Source organism: Xiphophorus hellerii, chromosome 18 (assembly GCF_003331165.1).
Source record: "Xiphophorus hellerii strain 12219 chromosome 18, Xiphophorus_hellerii-4.1, whole genome shotgun sequence".
Classification (NCBI taxonomy): Eukaryota; Metazoa; Chordata; class Actinopteri; order Cyprinodontiformes; family Poeciliidae; genus Xiphophorus; species Xiphophorus hellerii.
In genome coordinates, this window is record NC_045689.1 from 18,275,076 (window position 1) to 18,295,952 (window position 20,877).

A 20,877-nucleotide genomic window follows, 5' to 3' on the forward strand; every position below is an offset into this window, starting at 1 on the left:
AGTGGGCTAGTCAAAGTCTGATTGATTAAATCTGATTGATAAGCTGCAATGTAACTTTAAACTGACCTTAGCAACAATTTTGCAAATAAGAGTGGGTCAAATTTCCCCCAGAGTAAAGTAAAAGAGTCATTATCAGCTTATAAAAACTCTTTTGGATGCAATAATTTTTTCATAATGAGCCAGGTTGGTTTGGATGGGGCGAGGGGAAAACTGTAAATCTTCTGGAGCTGAGGATTAGTGGAAACGTTCTCACCCTGTCTGCATCCCACTGCACAACCAGCAGCCTCTGCCCGGACTTGGGCTGCCACGGCTGCAGGGTGGGAGGTGCCGGTGTGGTGGTGGCTGGGACTGTGGTTGGCTGCTGGGGCGGAGTCGTAGCCGTTGTGGTGGAGGTCACCGGTGTGGCCAGCTCGGGAGCGGAGGGTGTGGCCGGGCCCCAGTCGGCGGCGGGTGGCAGGTCCAGCAAGATCTGATCGCACCTTTCTCCCTCGTAGCCTTCTGTGCACTCGCACGAGTAGGCCGGCTCGCCCTCCTCCCCGCCTTCGCTCCGGCTGCAGTTTCCATGGAGACAAGGGCTGCTGGCACAGGGGTCTGTGAAAAACTGAGATAATGGAGAAAATAAACAACAAAAACACATAACAGAGAACACAGTGGAGTCAGAGTCAGAGGAGAAAACGGGAGGAAAACACAGTTATCTTGCTACGCTCATCACTGCTGTTCTCAGCTCTGCGTCGTCACCTTGTTTGAAAGGTTTTTACTGCGAAGGCAGAAAATATAAAATCGGGTTTCACATCAGAGCTCTTACTAATAACTAAAACTGCATAGCAGTATCTTCTTATGTGTACTTCTAAGATGCGTTTACCATCTTGATGGAGTCCATACTGTATATAGGAGTTGTTTTTAATCTTCTTTTGAATTAGTTATTTCTCAGAATATCTCATCTGTTTCTGGAACAAAGCTCCTTGTAGTGCGCATTTAATCATATATTGGGACAAAACCAAAGAAAATAGGTTTATTTTTTGATGCTGTTATTATTATTTAGAGGGTCTTTAGAGATATGTGCATTAAAAAAGAAAGATGTCAGAGAACAAGGATGGAGTTCTAGAAAAATCCTGTTGGAGACGTTGCTGAGCATCGAGGCACTTAGTTGAAGAGGCTGGATTTCTCCACACCCACAAAAAAAGCAGTTGGAGTCTAGGATTGGAATGGAAACAGCTAAACCCAAGGAAAACAAAGAAACACTGTTTATGCCACGGCCACTACAGATAGCTTAAAAATGAAGAAAATACAAACACCACCAAGATAACCGCAGCTGGAAGAAATGTTTTCTTTTACTGCAGGTTTTACGTATTATGTCTCCCCTGTGTGTAAAAGTTGGAATTGTTTGGCTGCTGCAGGCATTTGGAGTTAAATATCATTTTTTTCTCTTTTCTTCTGTCCACCACATGTGTTGCATTAGCTTAAGTTCACTTTTAGGGCCAAAGGATGTGTTGCTGCTAAAAAATTTGTTATAGACTCTGGACTAAAAGAGTTCAACCTCAATTACAAAGAAACACAAGATGATTATGTGGAGAAAAGTGAGACTTCACAATCACTTCGTGGTTTAATGCAAGGTAACCCGGTGGTACAGGTCTGAAAGGAAGTACAACTGAGACCGGAGTGGAGCGGGGCATCCATCTGAGTGCTCCCAAAATGTTTGTTTTGAATGAAAAAAAATTTCACAAGGCGGTAATTTATAGAAATGGTAGACTGGATTTGAAATAAAGCTTATAAATCTCTCTACAGCACAGGTGTCAAGCTCCAGTCCTCGAGGGCCGCTGTCCTGCAGGTTTTAGATGTGCCACGGGGACAAAACACTGGAATGAAATGGCTTAATTACCTCCTCCTTGTGTAGCTCAGTTCTCCAGAGCCTTAATGACCTAATTATTCTATTCAGGTGTGGTGCAGCAGAGGCACATCTAAACGTTGCAGGACACCGGCCCTTGAGGACTGGAGTTTGACACCCCTGCTCTACAGGGTGCCAGTTTGTCAAGTCTCCAAGCTATTGCTCTCAGACAACATTCCAGACCTGACTTCTTCCTTCTCACAGTCACTGTGTTATTGCTACTTTAGTCTTGAGTAGCTTGTTACACCAGTGTTTCTCCTTCAAGAACAAAACAACAAATTCAGAACAATAAACCCTTGAAAAATACCACAGAATACATAATATTATGTATTCCTGCTTTAGTGTTCCTACAAAGTAATAATCAAAGGAATACCACTATCATAACTATAATTATATAATTTTACCTCCATAGAAATAATAATAATCTGTTTTCTACATAACCTTTTTTACTGTATAAATACCATCATATTGTGACATTGTGCTATTTGTATTTATAAGTTATCATACAATGAGAATCTAATGCTGGATTATCCTTAATCTACACACTTACATTTTCTTCTAAATTGAAATTTCGTCCACCTTGGAGCACTGAGGAAAATGCTCCCTGACAGCCTCCTCCATGCTGGTTTCATCCATAAATAATGAATCACACTTAGAGAAAACCTTCTGGTTCTTATGCTGAAAATGAGACATGACAAAACTCACTGCTTGAAACTGTTGTCTGCTGTTTGGCTTAAGAATGTGTGTAATCCTGTTCTTATTATTTGATGCATTTTTTATTGGAGCAGTAGAGCCTCCAAGTACCTGAAGCTCCAGTGGCCAAAATAAAATTTGAATAAAGTGGGAAAATAAACAAAAAGCCTAGAATGCAGAGAGAGAAGAACAGAGATGTTGCAGTGATTCAGATAGTGAATGCTCCCCCCCTGCAACATACAGATGCGAGCTCGTGAACACGCTTGTGAGAGAAACTGAGTGGCAGAGCAACAAAGACTCATTAACAGTCTGTTCCCTCTATGGCCAAAGTCACAGCTCATTAGTGCTAATCTCTCTGAAAAGCTTCCCCTCTTTACTACTCTGACAAACATTTTTTATGTTTTGACAGTCCGTTCTCCCTCCACACAGTTCGATGCTCCTATCTGTCTAAATTCGTCAACCTTTTGACCACAACAACACAGTATTTTCTAGGTTACAGCGAGTCCTGGAGTCTGACTTGTGACCTTTTTTCTTGCGTCTCTCCAGATTGGTCTCTGAACCACAGTCCATGTCGATGTAGAGCCACACGAAAAGGTTAATACCAGGAAAAGTAAAATGTTTTTTGAAACTTATATTTCAGCATCTTTACAGCTTTATTATTTTCAGAGTAATTTTACTGGAGCACACTCATCGGAGTAAAACCTCTGCCCAGGTAAATTAGCAATTCAGTCTCAATCCTAAACCACTATAGCTGTCGAACAACAAATTCCCTGAATATCCACTATAGAAGATTACTGATGAACATGCAACCAGGAAGGGTCACCACTCATATCGACTGGCTACACATAGACAACAACCATGCATGCATACACTCGGGCATCAGGACATTTTACACTACATAAAAACCTGAACCTGCCACAAACCAGCTGCAGAGAGCTGCTGTTAACATGATGAAAGCAACTAATCAGGGTAATCAGGCTGCTTTGAAGCAGCACAAACTATTTAGAATAATGTAGAACCCAGAATTTTCACACAGAATCTGACAACGTGCAGTGGGGAGGAATTATTTCAGACATTCTCTTTTGAATAAAATGAAAACCAGACGTAAAATGAATTTCTCTTTATGCTCAAAATCCTTGGCATACTGTAATATCCTATTTTGACAGACATTTGAAAATAAAAATATTACTTTAATTCTAAATTTGCCAGGGGTGTGAATAACTTTGGGATTAACTGTATATTTAGCAACATGTGTGATGCAATGAGTGTACAACTACAGAATACACAACATACATTCCCCCCTGCATGCATTGTGTTTTTTGTTGGTATTAGAATTCATGCATTCAGACCTGTTTCTGCATCATTCTATATTTTTATTTATTTGCCCCAGGCTCTGGCAAAACATGTGAATCAATTCCGTCTAAGCAGCTGATAATACCCCCTTTATTTATATCCCCACAAACATGAACAAACACAACAAAGAGATTTTCTAAGGCCAAATTAATTGCTTCGCAAGGTGCTGTGATCCCCTCTCTAATTTGAGATGGCCGCCCCCGAAGAGGAGGAATCGATACAGCCAGGCAGAGGAAAACAGCAGCACTACTTACTCACAGACTTCATGGGCTGGTTGTAAAGAGGGGAGGTTATTATTTCTGTACATTTACCAGACACATAGTCATATACTCCAGTGGTGAGGCACATTTACACATACACACATCTTTTATGCAGTTTTTCTTCACATTGTGATTTAATTAGACCATATTTACAGAGGATAAATGCTGCTGCTTTGTTTCAGCAAACTGCCTGATACAGATACTCACAAATGGCTGGCTAAATATGGTGATAAAAACTTCTGAAAGTTTTGCTTTTTTTTTTTTAGTTATTAATTTACATTTAAAATGTTGTCCAAAAGAATGATGCTGTTTCTGAGTTGCTCATTATTACATCCTATAACAAGCAAAGGTGAGCAGATGATAAAACAGAACGTAATGTTATATTTTTCTTCTCTCCAGTGCATCTTCGTTTTTCTGATATGGAGTCAGTCTGCTCTGGTCTTACCTTCACAGTGTGCATCTGGAACAGGCTCCAGTGATTCTGAGAAGTGCGTCGACACTGTCCGATCTCTAAACTTTTGGTACCAAATCATATAAAAGTTCTAAATAGCAGAGTCAATGTGAAGATGGATGGAGATAAACAAAGGGCAATCATGTGTAAAAACCACTGAAAGACTGCAAAGACCCCAAACACAGTGCCAAGGCTAAAATGAAATTGTTTTTATTGAAGTATATTTATCTGTTAAAATCAAAGTAGAGAAACTCTGTGGCAAACTTGCAAGCTGCTATTTAGACACTCACAAACCAAACTGACTGAGCTTGAGTTGTTTTACTAAAATATGGAAAAGATTTTTCTGTTTCTGGATGTGCAAATCTAAGAGGAACGCACCTTAAATATCTACATCTGTGTGTGTAGTGAAAGCTGTACACATTCATGCTATGATTTTCAGGTTTTTATCTGCAAAAACAAAATTAAACTGAGCATCATTCTCTTTCATAAGTCACATTTTGTTGGTGCAGCCTGAGAGGCTGTCAGTGTCAATAAAAGTAATGAAACACACACATTTAGTGAGAAGTTGAAAATATGGACACAAAATGTCCTTCAGAACATCATTACAGTGAACCTAAAGCATTATTTGACCACTTTGTGAAATCATCTTCTTGGAACAAATTTCCAGATTCTTGAACAAAATTTTAAAACCAGTTGCAAAATGGCAAAAATTCAAATTTTTCACTGTTGGATTTTAAGGAAGTTCCAAGTTGAGATTCAAAATCCAAAAAGAAGAAATGGGAGAGAACCCAGACAAGAAAAAGTGAGTAAGCAAATTAATGCAAACAACAATTAAACTGAAATAGGTTGTTCATTATCTGACCAGAATCAAAACAATGAAATATTGCTGTAGACAAAAATATCACAGCAGTAAAATATTGTAACATGAGGATAATTAAATGAAATGCTGCATCTCATTGCAGAGGAGGAACCTGCTGCAGAAAGTGAATCATTTTGTAAATTCACATTGACATATGTTGTCTTTTAAATGTTGCTTTTATGGGTATAAATGTGAAATTTTAATTTAACCAAACATCAATGAGCCCATCAGTCTCAAACTTTGTGACCTTTGGGAATTATCGTGACTGCTCCATTTCACCGCTTTAGCTGTCGTCTTCCTGCTGCAAGTGCGACTCATTTGAGCAAGATAAGACAGCGGGGGGTTGCTCTAATGGCCAGATCGTTCAGCTAATTACATGCAGACTCAACTGAGACATGCATCTAAAACAAGACGTGCAAAAATCTGATGGTGAGCAAAGAGGCAGAAGTTAAACTATCTTAGTTTTCTTTGGGGAGGGGGAACCTAAAAACTCATGATCTTAAAGGCCTTTAATAATAGTTAGCGATAATCATTACTAACATATACTATGACTTGAACATGTTCTGAAGTACTTTTCTTAACAGTACAAAAGCATTTCCATTGATATGTTCCCTGATATTGAGAGGATCTGCTTTCAGGTGGTAAACCCGATTCAAGTCACGGCAATCCGACTCAAAGGGTCCTGAGCGGTAGCGCCATGTGACGAGTCTACACGAGTCTTGGCTTTCATGTTTTACTGATGAGAAGTGTCGTTAAATATTGATGGGGCCTGATCTAGATTCGTCTTCTTTTTCAGGCTGGACGAGTTCTTTTTTGTTTTGTTTTGCTTTTCGAGGCAGTTGCCGCTTGCTGAATTCAGAAAGCAGAAACTGGAGCACCACTGCGCATTGTGGGATCTCAGAGGAGCAGAGCAAATATCAGGAAACATGAAGCAGAGGAAGAAAATACAACCACGCAGCATACAAGTTGTGTACCCTACACACACACACACGCACACGCAACACTGAAATGACAACTGGGAATAGCACCACACTGCCACATTCAGGGAATTACAACCTCCACCGTGTGAGTAGAACATCCAGGGAACAAATACAGAGTAATTATATAATCAATCACACAGCAATTAGCTGAATGAAGCAAATTAAACTTTTATATAGCCAGCAGAGATTCTCATCTCAAAATGTGCGGTGCATAATGAGCAGCAGCAATTCAGCTCAAACAAAATATTTAATTCATGACGGGTGACAAAATAATGCTTGGAAATCATTCTTCAAAAGAGTCATTTTTCCCTTTTTTTTTTTAAATTTTCACTCATGAAGTTTGATCCCCTGGAGTTGACGTGATAATCTTCACTGTGAGAAGATCCCCACACTCGAGCACTTAACATTGCTGCCAGCATGTAATTAATTAATTTGTGTTGTATGTAAAGCACAACGCCCATTGTTTGCGCTCGTGTTTTGCTGAGACGATGAATGCAGAACGTGGAAAAGAAGAACCAGCAAAGTAATGTAGATCAAACACGACGCAAAAACTTTGAAGACAAGTGAAAATCTTCCACCTCGGACCCTCCCTGGGCTTAGAAACATTCCTCTGAAGAAATAACTGAGTGCTACAAACAAGTGAGTCATACCTCCATGTACAGAAAAGAAATAAGACACTAAGTGATGCATTTGGAGATTTTTAAATGTGTTTTCTATGATTGCAGGCTGAATTAAGTCTTTGTATGAAATGTCTTGCGTCATAATGGGACTTTATCATTTTCACTGTTGGCAAAGCAGTGGAAGATTAGTTTATGGTCTTTGGTAGCAAGACAATTGTTTTTGTTTTTTGGGGGGGTTTTTAACACAAGGACAAGTCCAAGACTCTGAATACTCTGCTGCCTTCCTGCCTGAATTTGGGTGGTCAAACTACACAAGCAAGGTGCTACAATCACAAGATGAGTTGATGAATTTTAGATCATTTATTTTTGGAATCAAGTATTTTTGAGAGAGTGAAAGTGAAAGCAAGCAAGAGAGAATCATTGTCTCTCTTCTTGCTTGCATGAGCACATCACAGAGATTCAAGAGAGTCAGGCTTACTTAATATCTGGAGGTTTTTTTTTTCTTTTAGTGCAACAGACTGATTATGTGCTCTATTTTCACCCATTCATGTTTGTATTTCTGACCATATGAAGACATTGTGTTGACTTCCATTTATTTTTATCCCAAGACCAATACTTTCCCAGCCCCAAACCTTAGAAATCGGGGGCCAGGTCCTGAACAAGTCTTTAATCTTCTGAAAAAAGGGACAATAAAAGGAGTGGTCCTAAATCAGCAATGGAAATATGTACACACCGTGTTTGACCTAACTGTTCAACAGAATAAAGGAAACAAAATGTGAAATGCAGTGATGTGAGCCTCCAGTTTAAAACAGCAATGATTTGTCAGTAAGTGATAGATGTGCTAGGATTTCACTCACCCATCAGTCAAAAAGCAATTCAGCATGAAACTCCCCCATGAGCCAGCTTATCACTTGGCTGTCTGTCTTCCTGGATGCCGTCTCAATGATCACAAGGATAATTTTACTCACTTTTTAACTGTCGTCATAACTAAAACCATAATTTTTCATTCATTTATTTATTTTTTGGTTAAAAGCTTCCTTATTTTGACTATATTTCTTTTACGGTCTAAAATAACTGAAGCACAGACACACCTTCCTACATTTTAAACAGCGCAATGTGGAAAACAAGTCACTGCTCCTGCTGATGATGCCTGTTTTAAAAAGATAAAGCTTTTTTTTAATTTTTTTTTTTAAGAAATTACTTCACCAGTATCAGTTCCATTGATACCTAAACAGAACCTGTACGGACTCGGTTCCTCGGCTTCAGCAACAAGAACTGTCAATGCAGCAATTTAGCAGCATCGATCTCCTTACGTAAACACCGCTTTCCTCTTCTTAGCAGAACGGGCTGTGCAGCAGTGCACATCTTCATTTATATGTGTTTAAACTGGCTGAGATGGCAAGACTCTGCAGTCTCAGCCAGTCAAGTTCATCCTGTACCTAATTAGATTTCAGCTTGCGCGCCATGTCGGCTCTGACGTTAGACTCAGATTTAGATTATGTGGTGTTGGCTCTGCTCTGTGAAGTGACTAAAATCATAAACATCATCGGCAGACAAGACGAATGTGATTTTTTCTCCCCCCCCCCCCCCCCCCCCCCCCAGGGTTCCCTCTTGCTCCTTTAAAAACTTTGCCTCAAAGTGTTCCCTATATTGAGAAATTAGCTTTGAATTGGTGCATGGTTTATTTATGTTGTGCATACCTACATAATTGTATTGAGTCACATGTAAATGGAAAGCAATAATTACTAAAAGCATATTTGCTTCATGCAGTAGTGATGACTGTCAGCTGGATCAGCTGCAAAGAAGTAAAATCAAAGTTATTAAAAGAGTCATCCCAATAAAAACAGTCCAGAAAAATAAAACTTATATAAATAGCCTCCCTGCACTTTCACCAATCCAAAACGTTCCCATATTCATCCAAGCTGTTTCGCCATCAATAACTAGAGATGATGCTTATGCTGAGGCCAGAGTGTTTTTTTTTTTTTTTCCTCTCTCCCAGTCGCTCTTTAATGTTATCTATTTCTGCACATCAAAGTGTCCGCCATCCCTCCCTGTCTCACTGACTTCCCCATGGTTTTCTGGCCCCGTGGCTTCAAAGAGCAGCTCGCCTTTTAAAATCCGGATCCATGAGGTTCACAGGAACACGGTCAAGCACCTCGACACGTTTCAATTTCGCCTTAAGCAGATGCAAATGCAGCGGCGGAGTAGAGATAGAAAGGAGACAAGCTAACGAGGTAAAGCTGTCCTCCATGCTCATGAATTTTAATTTAAAGAATATATTTTACATCACAACAAATCTTTCTCTTCACGTTGGCCGTCGTAAGTCACTCTCTTCTGCCATTCGGAAGGCAACTGACAGCTGGATGATGCTGACTGCTGGTCCACCAGGTTCTCTATGTAAATAATGTTCAATGAGCTGCCATAATAAACTGACATCAGCCCTCAAAAGTTAATCTCCCCTCAACTTTGCCGTCTGCCAAAACAGATAGAGTGAGTGATGAGGATTAATACAACAAAATGAGACCAATCGGGCTGCGAGGGGAAAGGGGGAATACTAAGTGGCAGTAATGCTGCAAGGCTCTTCTTCCACCAAGGCAGCGGAGGGACTCTGGCGTCTCATCTTGAGGCCTGAGTCTGGCTCTTTATTCAATCAAGCAAGGAATAAAATGGATCAAGAGCTGTCATGCTTTCTGTGAAATCATCTAAAGCCCTTCAGATGCACCAACAGATAGAAGAAGATTTTTGCTTGGGATTCCATTCCCCGCATGCAGGCAGCTTTTTCACGCCACACTCGGCGTGGCGTCTGCATGCAAGAGCAACCCTCCAGTGAAAACACTCCTCAGCTACTCTTCATTAGCTGTGACTTTAAAATCAGCTTTGTGTCAGTTTGAGTCTGCCGCGTGTTTTTCAGAGGAACAAAACTGGATCAGTCTTCAATCAGGCGCTAATACAAAGTGAAATACGTTTTTTTTTCTGCTTTGAGATTAGGCCTCCTCAAACTTTTATGCACAAGAATTCAAAGCAACCGAATTGCTAAAACCTCACAAAGCTCTCTGCTTGTTCTGCTCGAAGCAAAATGTTGGAGACGACTCATTACAAATTTGGGTTAAAAATGTCATAATTCAACTGTGATACGCTAAAACCTGCCTATGTTTAATCCTGATGTCTTTATTTGCCCCTTCGAAAAGCAGCGGCTGCAGGTTTAATCTATGTTCTGGTTAACTTTAACTGTTTTATAAGAGCTGATTTAGAGATCGTTTGGTTAGACGTGTTTGCGTTCTCTCCTGGTACTCCGGCAACCTGTTCAGGGTTTACCTGCCTCTCACCTTTAGGACACAATGAATATACAGGTAATGGATGGATGCTCTGTTTTATGAGATAAAGTCAGATTGTGTGACAGTTTTAGTAGATGCTTTCTTGGGAGCTCTGATGTACCTGGTGTTTTTTTTTTATTCTCTCTTTCTTATTTTCCTTCATTAAATTTCACTTTGCCTATGAATAGTGCAACGCGTTTGCCTCCATTCTGACTCAGCTGCAGAAGGATTTTGTCTTTAGAGGAAGAAACTTGAAAGACGGCGTCTCCCTGCACATCCACAGCAAGTTGCTCACTAACCGTGGAAGCATTTTACTTTTGAACCGTGCATTACCAGCTGCTTCCACAGCATTTTTTTTTTCCCCCTCATTTCGCTACCTGTCCTGTACTCCCAAACCAGATTCCATCTCTGCTTTGCAGCACGCATGTCTTGAATGTGAATAGAAACACAACTCCTGCTTTTTACGCAGGAATTGTGGATGACACATTGTTTCATCATCAGCCACAGAACAAACCGTCATTACTGGCTATGGTTAAGAGGTGCTACATGCCACGATATGAGCATTTTAGATCTGAATTGAAATGTGCCCAGTTTTTGAAATGCACAACATAAAACTGCTCCTCTATCTGGCCACAGCTGCTCCAGATGGATGTCATTTCATGCTGCGATCTACAAATTCACTTCTCACCCTGACCTACATACACAGAGCTCAGTATTAAAAAAAAGTGACACCTACCGCTGACATGATTAAACCGGTGCTGGCTTGAAAAGCCATATTTTTCTGGAGCTGAATCAAACCAAGAGAGGCTTCAGGCGTTTGTTGTTCTGATTTTCAGGTCACTTTTTTATTTATTTATTTTTTTTGGTTTTGTTTTAAGCAGGTTTGCAGTGTGCATTAAAATAACTAAAATCCCCTTCCTTTCAAGTCGGGCTAAAACTGGATCCGGAGCTCATCCTGGCGCCAAAAAGGGAATGAGTCATTTGGGAATTGAATGAGGAATGTTCTGATCTTATTGTCCTGATTTAAACCTGAACGATCAGCAGTCGCTTTTCCGGACTTTTAACAGCAGTGATGTTAGAAAAAAGAAAAAGAAAAAAAACATGTTACGTCCGTCTCCACCTGTTGATCTTTTCATGCTCCTTTCATCGTTGCCTGTTGCCATAGAAACCCACACTGAGTAACAGAGGAAACGACAGTGTAGAAAGTGGGCCTCGCGGTAGGAGGCCACCCCGGACATGTATCATCACTCTGCGCCCCCACCAGCCCCGTCACCGAGGAGGAAGGAAATGTTTCGGAGCATCTGACAGGAATCTGAAAAACACGCCTACAAGACGTGTTCAAATGGTGACAGGAAGGAAGCTGTGAGCTGACAGCACTTATAAAGGTTTTTCATTAATATTATTAAATGGAGCCAGGTCTAGATAAGAGCGGACAGGATGCGGCTAATAGGCAGGATGAAGTTATTTGAGCTGAAACACTAAGCAAGGCTGACATTATTTCCCAAACTGTGTTTCCGTTACTGAGATGACTAGTCTCATCTAGTCTATATATATATATATATATATATATATATATATATGTATATAAAATAGCATCTAAGTGGTAATCAATGATACCAGATGAGAGTCAGTGGAAAAGCAGATAAACTGATTCCAGTGCTGTGGCAGTGAGCTTAAAGCATGTAATTACAGGCTCAGTGCTAAGTTAAGAGTCTGGGGAAAGTGGAAGTAGGAGTTTAGTTCAAAGAGAAATTTACATAATAGGTATGTCTTCGAATGCAACTATTATGACTTGTACTAAAAGCAACATATAGCACCATTCAATAAAGTTAACATCAAGGCTACAAAACAAGCCAACAATTTGGGAAAATTACATATTTAAATGTTTAAGTATAAAAAAACCTGGATGTAGCACAACGTTCACTGAAGGTAACAAATCTGAAAAATAGAGCAGAATAGATCAAAATGTTGAAGGATGTTCATTATCAGTCATCAGATTTGGCTCATCTCTTCACATCCTGATAACTTTTGCTGAATAGTCAGTGAAGGTTGGTTTGTAATTTCACTATAATACACATGCTTAAATATGTGAAGCACGCAGGAAACCACTGGAAATCTGACCATAGCCACAAGTGATCACAAGGCATCGCCTTCGCCTTTGGAGAAGTTACAGTTACTTAATATCAACATTGACATCAGAGAAAGGCAGAAAACAATCAGAATTTCACCCTATTCTTGTCAATTCATTAAACGCTGGCTCATTCTGGTACATTTTGGGTTTCAAAAAGCAATCAGCGATCCATCTATAGAAACTTTCCAGCTTGAAGACCAACCCAGCTGTTAATGGGAGCTTATTTCAGTGTGCAACACCGAGTTGGTTAATGCCCTTCATGCTGTTTGCCTGCAGGATTTCTTTGGATTAAGCTGTTAGTTATTATCAGCAACCGCGACGTGATGTTTACGATGCGCACAAGGACATACATACATCACGCCACGCTGGCTTGCATCCCAGCTGGTCTCTATTAAGGAGCATATTGTCAAATAAAGCTGGCTGCTGAGTTACGAGTGTCTGGTAGGAGGACAATCGTGCATCTGTTACCGAGTCGATGTCCTTAAGAAGGACCAGGAGAGGGCGATTTGACTCAGCTCTCACGATCTACGCCAGCACATCATTATGAATCAGAGCTCTGAACTGTGAGTGTTTTTCTGTGTATAATACATTACCTACTGAAGAGTCATCTTTACACATGTTGGACCGACTGTTTCGAAGCTGCGCACTCAAAGTAATGTTACTGGTTTGCTTTAAAGAAAAACCTAAGGCAAGAAAGAAGTGGGCTGACACCCCTCATTGTCAAATTATTTATTCTCCTTGACACTGTGCTCATCTCGGTCGGGTTCTCAGGAGGAATGATGCTATTTTCCGTCTGTTTTGCCCGAGCCGAGACAGAGCTGAGTGACATATCTGTCAAACTCTCACCATCTTCAGCTGACAGTTGCCAGAAGCTGTTAACTTATTGTTGTTGTGTTTGTTTTTTTCTTTTCTTTTTTTTCCCCACAATGATCGAATCAGACGACAGCACTGATCTCAAACCCCTGTTTTCTGAAGTCAACCTTTCATGTTCGCCATACACTTAAATTCAGACATTCACGTGACGATGACACCAATCGTCATAAGGTGCTGCAAGAAGATTAGGCATCAGAAGTTATCGCTACAGTCATCAGCTGTGGAGTTAATGATAAACCAACTTGCTTCATACATTAAACATGTAATGAGAGCGGACAGGTCACTGTCAGTGACTGTAAATAAGCCACTGAGAGAAATAAAAAGAGTTATTTCAGGCTGATTTCTCCTCGACTTCAGACAAATGAAAGAGTCTGTGGCAGAGAGGTTGGAGCTGTTTGCTCTCAAAGCTGCAGATCTGTCAACAGCAAATTATCGGTCTGTTAAAAGCAGAAAATGAAACATGATGGTAGTCTAACTGATTTGTTGAGTTTTTGTGGCAAAAATCGGCTTTGGTGAATAAGTTACATAAAACTGGGAGGTGTTTTTAGGTGATTTATTAATGTTGTTAAGTGAACAGTGAGATCTGTCCCAATTCCTGGGATTTTACGTTGTATGTGTTTCATCCTCTGCCCAGATTTTGTTTGTTTCTACAGGCAGGTATTGATTTCATTATTGCCTCTGTGCTGTTTCTGTCCAGTCTCAAGGGATTTTTTATTTTTCTTAATAAAAAATCCCTTGAGCTTGTTGGAAAACTAGCTGCTTCTTTTGTGCATTTTGCTGGTTTTGTTTCCTGTTACTCCTTGGTCCAATTGTTCATATTTTACTTTGTGGCTCTTTTATCTGTGTTAAAATCTAGGCTTGATGTATTTCTAGCTCTAGCTCAGATTATAACAAGTAAGAATATTACAGAGGAGAGAAGCTGGAGTTCCAGCTTCTCTCCTCTTGCCAGAGGTTTAGGCTTCCTAGGATTAAAAGCAATAGATGGAAGAACTCCTTTGTACCCACGGCAATCTTGTGAGTTTTAAATTTCATCTTATATATTTATGAATTCCTGCTTGTGTGTTTTTAACATTGTCTATGTATTTGATGTTGTTTTTGTAAGTTTGAAATGCCTGGCTGCATAACAAATTCCCCCTCTTACTGGACAATAAAGATACTGAACTGAACTGAGTTACTATAATAATGCACATGATACATAACTTTACATTATAATATCAGCAGGCGACTATGAATCCATTCAAGCACTGAGCAGAAGCACAGAACAAATTAACGTGTCATTCACACATTGATTTGTTCTGTGCTACTGTTCAGCCATAACTTTCCCCAGATGAATAGAAACAAAACTGAAGAAATTTTTGGACGAGAGCGATCAAGAGTCAACGCTCAGCTTCAGTAATCACAGATAGAAACAAGCGATCAGGCCCGAAAACTGGGTGTAGTGATGGACTCAGACCTGAACCTACTGACTCATACAAAGACAGTCATAAAGTCAGACTTCTATCTCCTGAAGAACATTTCCAGGATTAAAGGACTAATGTCAGAAGAGAAACTCATTCATGTGTTTATCTTTAGTCGCATTGATTACTGTCTTCACATGTTTGCCTAAAAATATCAAACAGCTGCAGCTGACCCAGAACGCTGCTGCTAGGGTTCTCACTAAAACCAGGAAGCACATAACCCCAGTTTTAAAGTCTTTAGACTCGCTCCCTGTAGCTCAGAAAATAGACTTCAATATACTTCTGTTAGTTTATAAATCACTAAATGTGCTGTGTTTTTATCTTGTAAAACACTTTGCCTTGCTGTGCTGTGTGCTATACAAATAAGCTTGGTGATGATTAATTCTGCCAACCTAGTTTTAGTTCGCACTAGTTTATATTGACAATAAGAACAATGAGATAAATCTGTTTCTGTCTTCAATAATCACATTAGAAAACTATTTCCTGTAATATTTGACTCTTCTTTGAAGTTTATTTGTATAAATAACAGTGTCATTGGGTGCAATGCCCAGGGTTTCCATGCCTCTCACCCTATGTCACTACCCTCCCTGTAACCCTGTACAGGTCTCATTAGGGATTAAATAAGAGGCAAGCACGACATCCATCACGGCAAGTACTGCAGCACTGTGATATCACTCATTTTTACACTGAACTACATACAAACCTATGGTTCTATCAGAAAAGCTGCACTGTCACAATCTGAAAAGGTCTTAAAAAATAGTAAAAACAACTCAAATCCATTCAAAGATTTGTTGGTCTGAATATAAAGCCTGAAAAAATATAATATAGGCTAAAGAGGAAAAGACAGATTTCTATGAGTGTTTTCAATTTCTAAGGAATACACTAAAAGTAGAAATCAAAACGAGCAGCTGCTGCCTTTCAAGCCGGCGTTTGCTGTTTCTAACCCCTCACACCAGCCTCTCATCTGTCGTTCTCCGTCCCCTGATCAAAGGCCCAGGTGATGTGTGAAATGGAAATGACCAGCGAGTTTGGCCAAAAACTCCCCTGTTCAAAGACAACAAAGTCCCTTTAACACAGGGAGGCATTAACATGACCGGCAGTGATAACAGCTCAAAGCAGGTTCACTCTGCTGACGGATAGCTGCTAAATTAAAGCCATCGGCAGGGGTTATAAACAGAGCTGCAATATTGCCGCATTTATCAAACCATCTGCTCCACGTGGAGGAGTGCGTTTTCCTTTGTGATTTGTGCTGCTGTTTATCAGCTTTGTATGCATTGATTTTAGGAGGAAAATCTTCACCTTTCACACATTTTCTCAGTTTTTCTCTCTTTATGGCTAAAGCCAGCGATGCATACAAGAAATCTTCAGGAATTCACCTTAATATGTATCGTAACCTAGCTGCCTCCAAGACATCCAATAAACACCTTTAAATTTTATCATTTTGAAAACAAAAACTTGTGTTTTGTTCACATTTCATGTAGTAAACAAGCACAAATTAGAACATAATTATTAAGAAGAAAGAAAACGGTTTTCTACATTTTTAGAAAGGGGGAATCTGAGCTTAACATGTTCTAGTATTCAGTCTCCTTGATATGTTTCCGTATAGATTTAACTAAAACCACATGCCCCTGGGCTTCTGACTCACAGGCTTTGTATATCAAACAGAGCAAAGACTTGGATGAGCTCTGAGCTCTGCTTAATTGGATGTAGCTCAGGCTGCATCTGCTGCCGAGGAGAAGATGGTCGTGGGAGAAAAAAAACCCCCAAAAAACCTGACCACCACACACACAAGCACACACACGTTTTCTGATAACCACAATGGGCTTCGGGACACGGCTTTGTTTATTCTCTGAGTGCTGTCAGCAGAGGGACTTTCTTTAATGGGATGTGTGTACTGGAGCCTCATTACACACTTTCTCTCTTTGGGAGAGAAAGTCTTCATGTCACTGTGGTCTAATTAACACTTCTTTTTCAAAACAGCTACAGTGTGAGTAAAATAATCTTTGGTGAAAAGTTTCTCACTGCATTATAACTCTCACACTTGTGAAAACTGAACAAAAAAACAACAATTCTGAAATGTGAACTTCATAATTTGTTCCAAATCAAAAACACTCCGCAAATGAATCTGATTCTTTGATACTGTTGAGGCAGATATTATTACAGTACACTTTAGCAAAATTTAAAAGACCTAACTTTTAGTTTTAACCAATGGCAGATCCCATGTGTCATGCACCAAAGAACAAAATCCAACCACTTTGTAATCTTTTGAAAACTGGAATAGAAGCACCTAGAAATGTCATAGAATAGATGGAAGATTATAAGAAAAGTAATAATTTACTCCAATGGAGAAGAAGGTAACTATCTCAAGATCATCCTCATCTTTATGAGACTCTCATGAAGATGATACTCAACAGTGCTTTCAGTCAGAGGCTTCTTCAGACTCTGTCACGACCCTTTGGTGTCTATTTATGTTAGACAGGTCTTATATTCTGTTACTTTCTCCGTGTTCATAATGGTGCGGCCATATCAGTTCATTCCTTTGCGTTTAGCTTCTTATTTTATTCTTGTGTTCCTTGCACATTTGAATCTATTTTTTTAGATTATTGTCAGGCCTATTCTCTATTGGTTTGTGGATCTGTAGATCTGTATCAAGTGTTAGTCTCCTCCCTCAGTGTTCCTGCCTTCTTCCTGCCGTGGCTGTGCCACATTTCCTTTCGTTAGGTCAGCTGGATCCTTTGTCACTTTTCTCCCTTGCCTCAGTATTTAAGTTCTGTTTTTCATTATTCATTGCTGGATTCTTCCGTTCCACTGCCTGTTTCCACGTCCATGTTCATGCTGTCTTAACCATGGTTCAAGCTCTGCAAGTTTTCTTTGTTACTAAGTCTTCACAGTGTCTTTTGCAAGGGACTTCCTGCATCTTTGTCCTGCTGCAACTGCGCACAGACTCTTTAAAGAAACATGGATAATATAGATTTAATTTATCTTTTGGATTAATAAAATATTTCTGAACTGATCTGGATTGAATTTGAAGTTGTAACTTAACTTTGCAATATCAGCAGATTTGAATATTTAGATATATTTTACTACAAATCCAGTTTTACAGATAATTACAACCAAAACCAAAAACCAAAAAGATGACTTTGATAAAGAAGCAAACTTTTTTTTTTTTTTTATTGGGTAGCTCTTTGTAATTCAGGACACTTTTAAAGGTTACATCCTCCAGCACCATTGACTCAAAGAAGGAGGGTGTCAGCCTCCAAAACACATCGAGGCATCATGGAAGTGTTGCTCTTTACCTTCACACTCACACACATCTGGCGTAGATAGGAGTGTGACACTGCTTAACTGCTTTATCTGTAGCTGTGTGGATATTTTGAGCCCTCAATGAAACCCTCTAGTGGCAAAAACAACAGAACAGAAAACGTCTATGCATAGTCAAAACAACGCGGAGGGGGGAAAAAAAAGCTTTTTGTTATGCAGCGTATAATATAGGCAGTGGATTTCTTTGTCACATCATCCCACTCATGGTTTGTAAGAATTCTGTGAAAGACAGAAGAAACAGACTTAAGCATCAGCTGCATAGCAACATAAAAGTGCTGAAAAATGCACATCAGATGTTGCATTAAAAGATTAATGATTGAAGCACCGGAGTCTCACGGTGGGATCACGACTGCTTAAATCTGTTCTGCCCAAGCAATATTGTATTCAGTGGTATGTCATTGAGTGTTAATTAACTCCAGGAACATGGTGATTAAGACAAAGACATTATGCAGCACAAAACTAAAGCAAAACTTTCGCTTTTGGCTTTTATTCAGAGCAGCTCAGCATTATAAAATGTGCTAAAGACCTTTAGCTTTAATGAATTCAAAGTAGAGACTCTACAGTAATTGGTGAGTGTGTAAGAAACTGGTAGGCAGATTTTGTTACCTTGGGAAAAAGCCAAGCAAGCATTTTATGTTTGAGTCTTTTTCTTCTCTTTTATTAATTCTAAGTTTATCCAACCATATGCACACTGTAGCTCTCACCGAGAGAGAGAACAAATCTGTTTTTACACAAAACTGCAAAAGGTAAAAACAAAAGAAACATCCAAAAATCTAAGCAAGAAGCATTACGGCTTATTAAAGATTCATCAAGACTTCAAAATCAGTTAAGCTCTGGCTAAATTTAGTTGGTCGCCTGTAGATCAAATCATAATTTAATATGGATGACGTTATTTTGACTATCTCTATTCGTACATCTCATGTTTTGTCTGTTTTTTCAAAGGTTACTCAAACTCCTGCTTTAAGCGTGTTCAGTTGAATATAGCTGTTAAAAAATATTTGGGCAAACTGCAAAATTTCAACAACAAAAAATATTTTTAAAAAAAACATATGGAGGAGGCTTGTGAAGAGGAGCAGGGTTGAGAGAAATGGCCTGACTTCATAATAAAAGACCTTTAATGATCATTTTGAGCCAAGTTGTTATAAGACGCTTATGGTCCGGTTTATGCCTCCCATAAAGGCCATTTTCAGCTCCCAACGATGTTTCCTGCTGCTTCGCTCACTTCTGCTGAAAGCAAGGCGGACAGATCTATAATCAGCCCAATTCGGCCTATTAAGTTCACCATGCATGCACCTGGAGCACAGCCCATACCATCACCATCATCCCAAACAACAGCAAAGGGAAGAGGGAAGACAAATTTACATTCTTTGTAAGTCAGAAAGACAGAAAATGTTGGCCTAATATAGTGATACGAGTATATGAGTTTAGACTTCATGCGCTGCCACTGTACTGGTGAATCAGTAGCTATTTAAGCTTCTACAAACTGAATTCGCTTTTTGAATCATCTAGTGAAAAGCAATCAAACCAGTTAAAGTTCTGAAGATGATCATCATCTGGTTCAGCTTCGTATAGCATCTGTCATTGCTCTAGGGTTATTAGAGTTGAAAAACAGCAGGATCTTTGTGAAAGCCCATTAATTACCTTGCTGTGTTTTCATAGTCAGTGTAATTTCTTTTTAGCCAAAAACATAAAATAACAGGTCAGTAAAATTAAGTAGCTCTTATATGAGGCTGATTCAGTGAAACAAGGTAATGGAAAAGAAAATTTGCCTTAAAAGTCTGTTAAGATCATCATAAACCTTCCAACTCATCAGAGCGCTGATGTGTTCAGGAAGAATTATCCTCCTGCAGCCAAAGTACCATTTTCAGTGCATTCAGTCAGAACAGAAAATATGTTTCCCTAAATGTAGATTCAGTTCTTCTGCCAAGATCTGCTGCTTATATAAACCTGAGTGGCTAAACCCAGCAAGACCTTTTTGTTGTAGAACAAATTGCTGTTTCGTACAGCAACAACTTCACTGTGCAGCAGAATGAAACAACCAAATCCGTCAGGGGAGCACAACAGGCCCTTCAATAATGAATAACCGAGAGGCTGAGGAGCTAATAATGCAGAGAAAGGCCAGTGGCAGTGAATTCCAACCGGACAACTCAGGGGATGCCATCCAGAAAACGGTGCCGGCGGTTATTAAAAAGCAGCAAATTTAACAAGGAGAGTGGGTTTGTTTTCCCTCCTGGTGCTCAGCGGCGAGGTCTGCATGTGGCTGCTTTGATGATTTCTGCAGCATGAAGCCCAGCCAAGGAGGGAAGTCACAAAGCCAGGACAGCAGCCAGAAAAGTTTAATAATGCTGCAAAGTTTCCTGAAATCTGCAGACTTTTTCATCTTCATTTTCAATATTTGTTCAGGATCAAATGCTCCTGTTTGACACAAATCAGCACATAAACCCCAACAATTTCTCCGTCGCTCATGGAGCAAATGTGTTTCTGGAGAGAGCAAAATGATTCAAACTCAGGTCGGCTACTAAAACCCAACTGACTGCCGCTCCAGTTTCCATGGTGAAGAGATGGACCGAAAAGTGGAGCGAGACAAAAATCGATGAATCCCCTAAGTCCCAACTCAGTGCTTGTGCCAGACCTGAGCTTCAGTGGCGCATGAGGGAGCATTAAGCTAGAGTGGTGTTGT

General features: G+C 39.8%; 1 protein-coding gene across 1 annotated transcript in view; it reads right to left on the reverse strand.

Moving 5' to 3' along the window:
* Positions 1-20,877, reverse strand: part of dner (delta/notch-like EGF repeat containing) — a 46,599-nt gene that overhangs the window by 22,239 nt on the left and 3,483 nt on the right. The window contains exon 2 of the mRNA XM_032590237.1: positions 254-601. Within this exon, the coding sequence (XP_032446128.1) occupies positions 254-601 (348 nt within the window). The remainder of the gene's footprint in view (positions 1-253; positions 602-20,877) is intronic.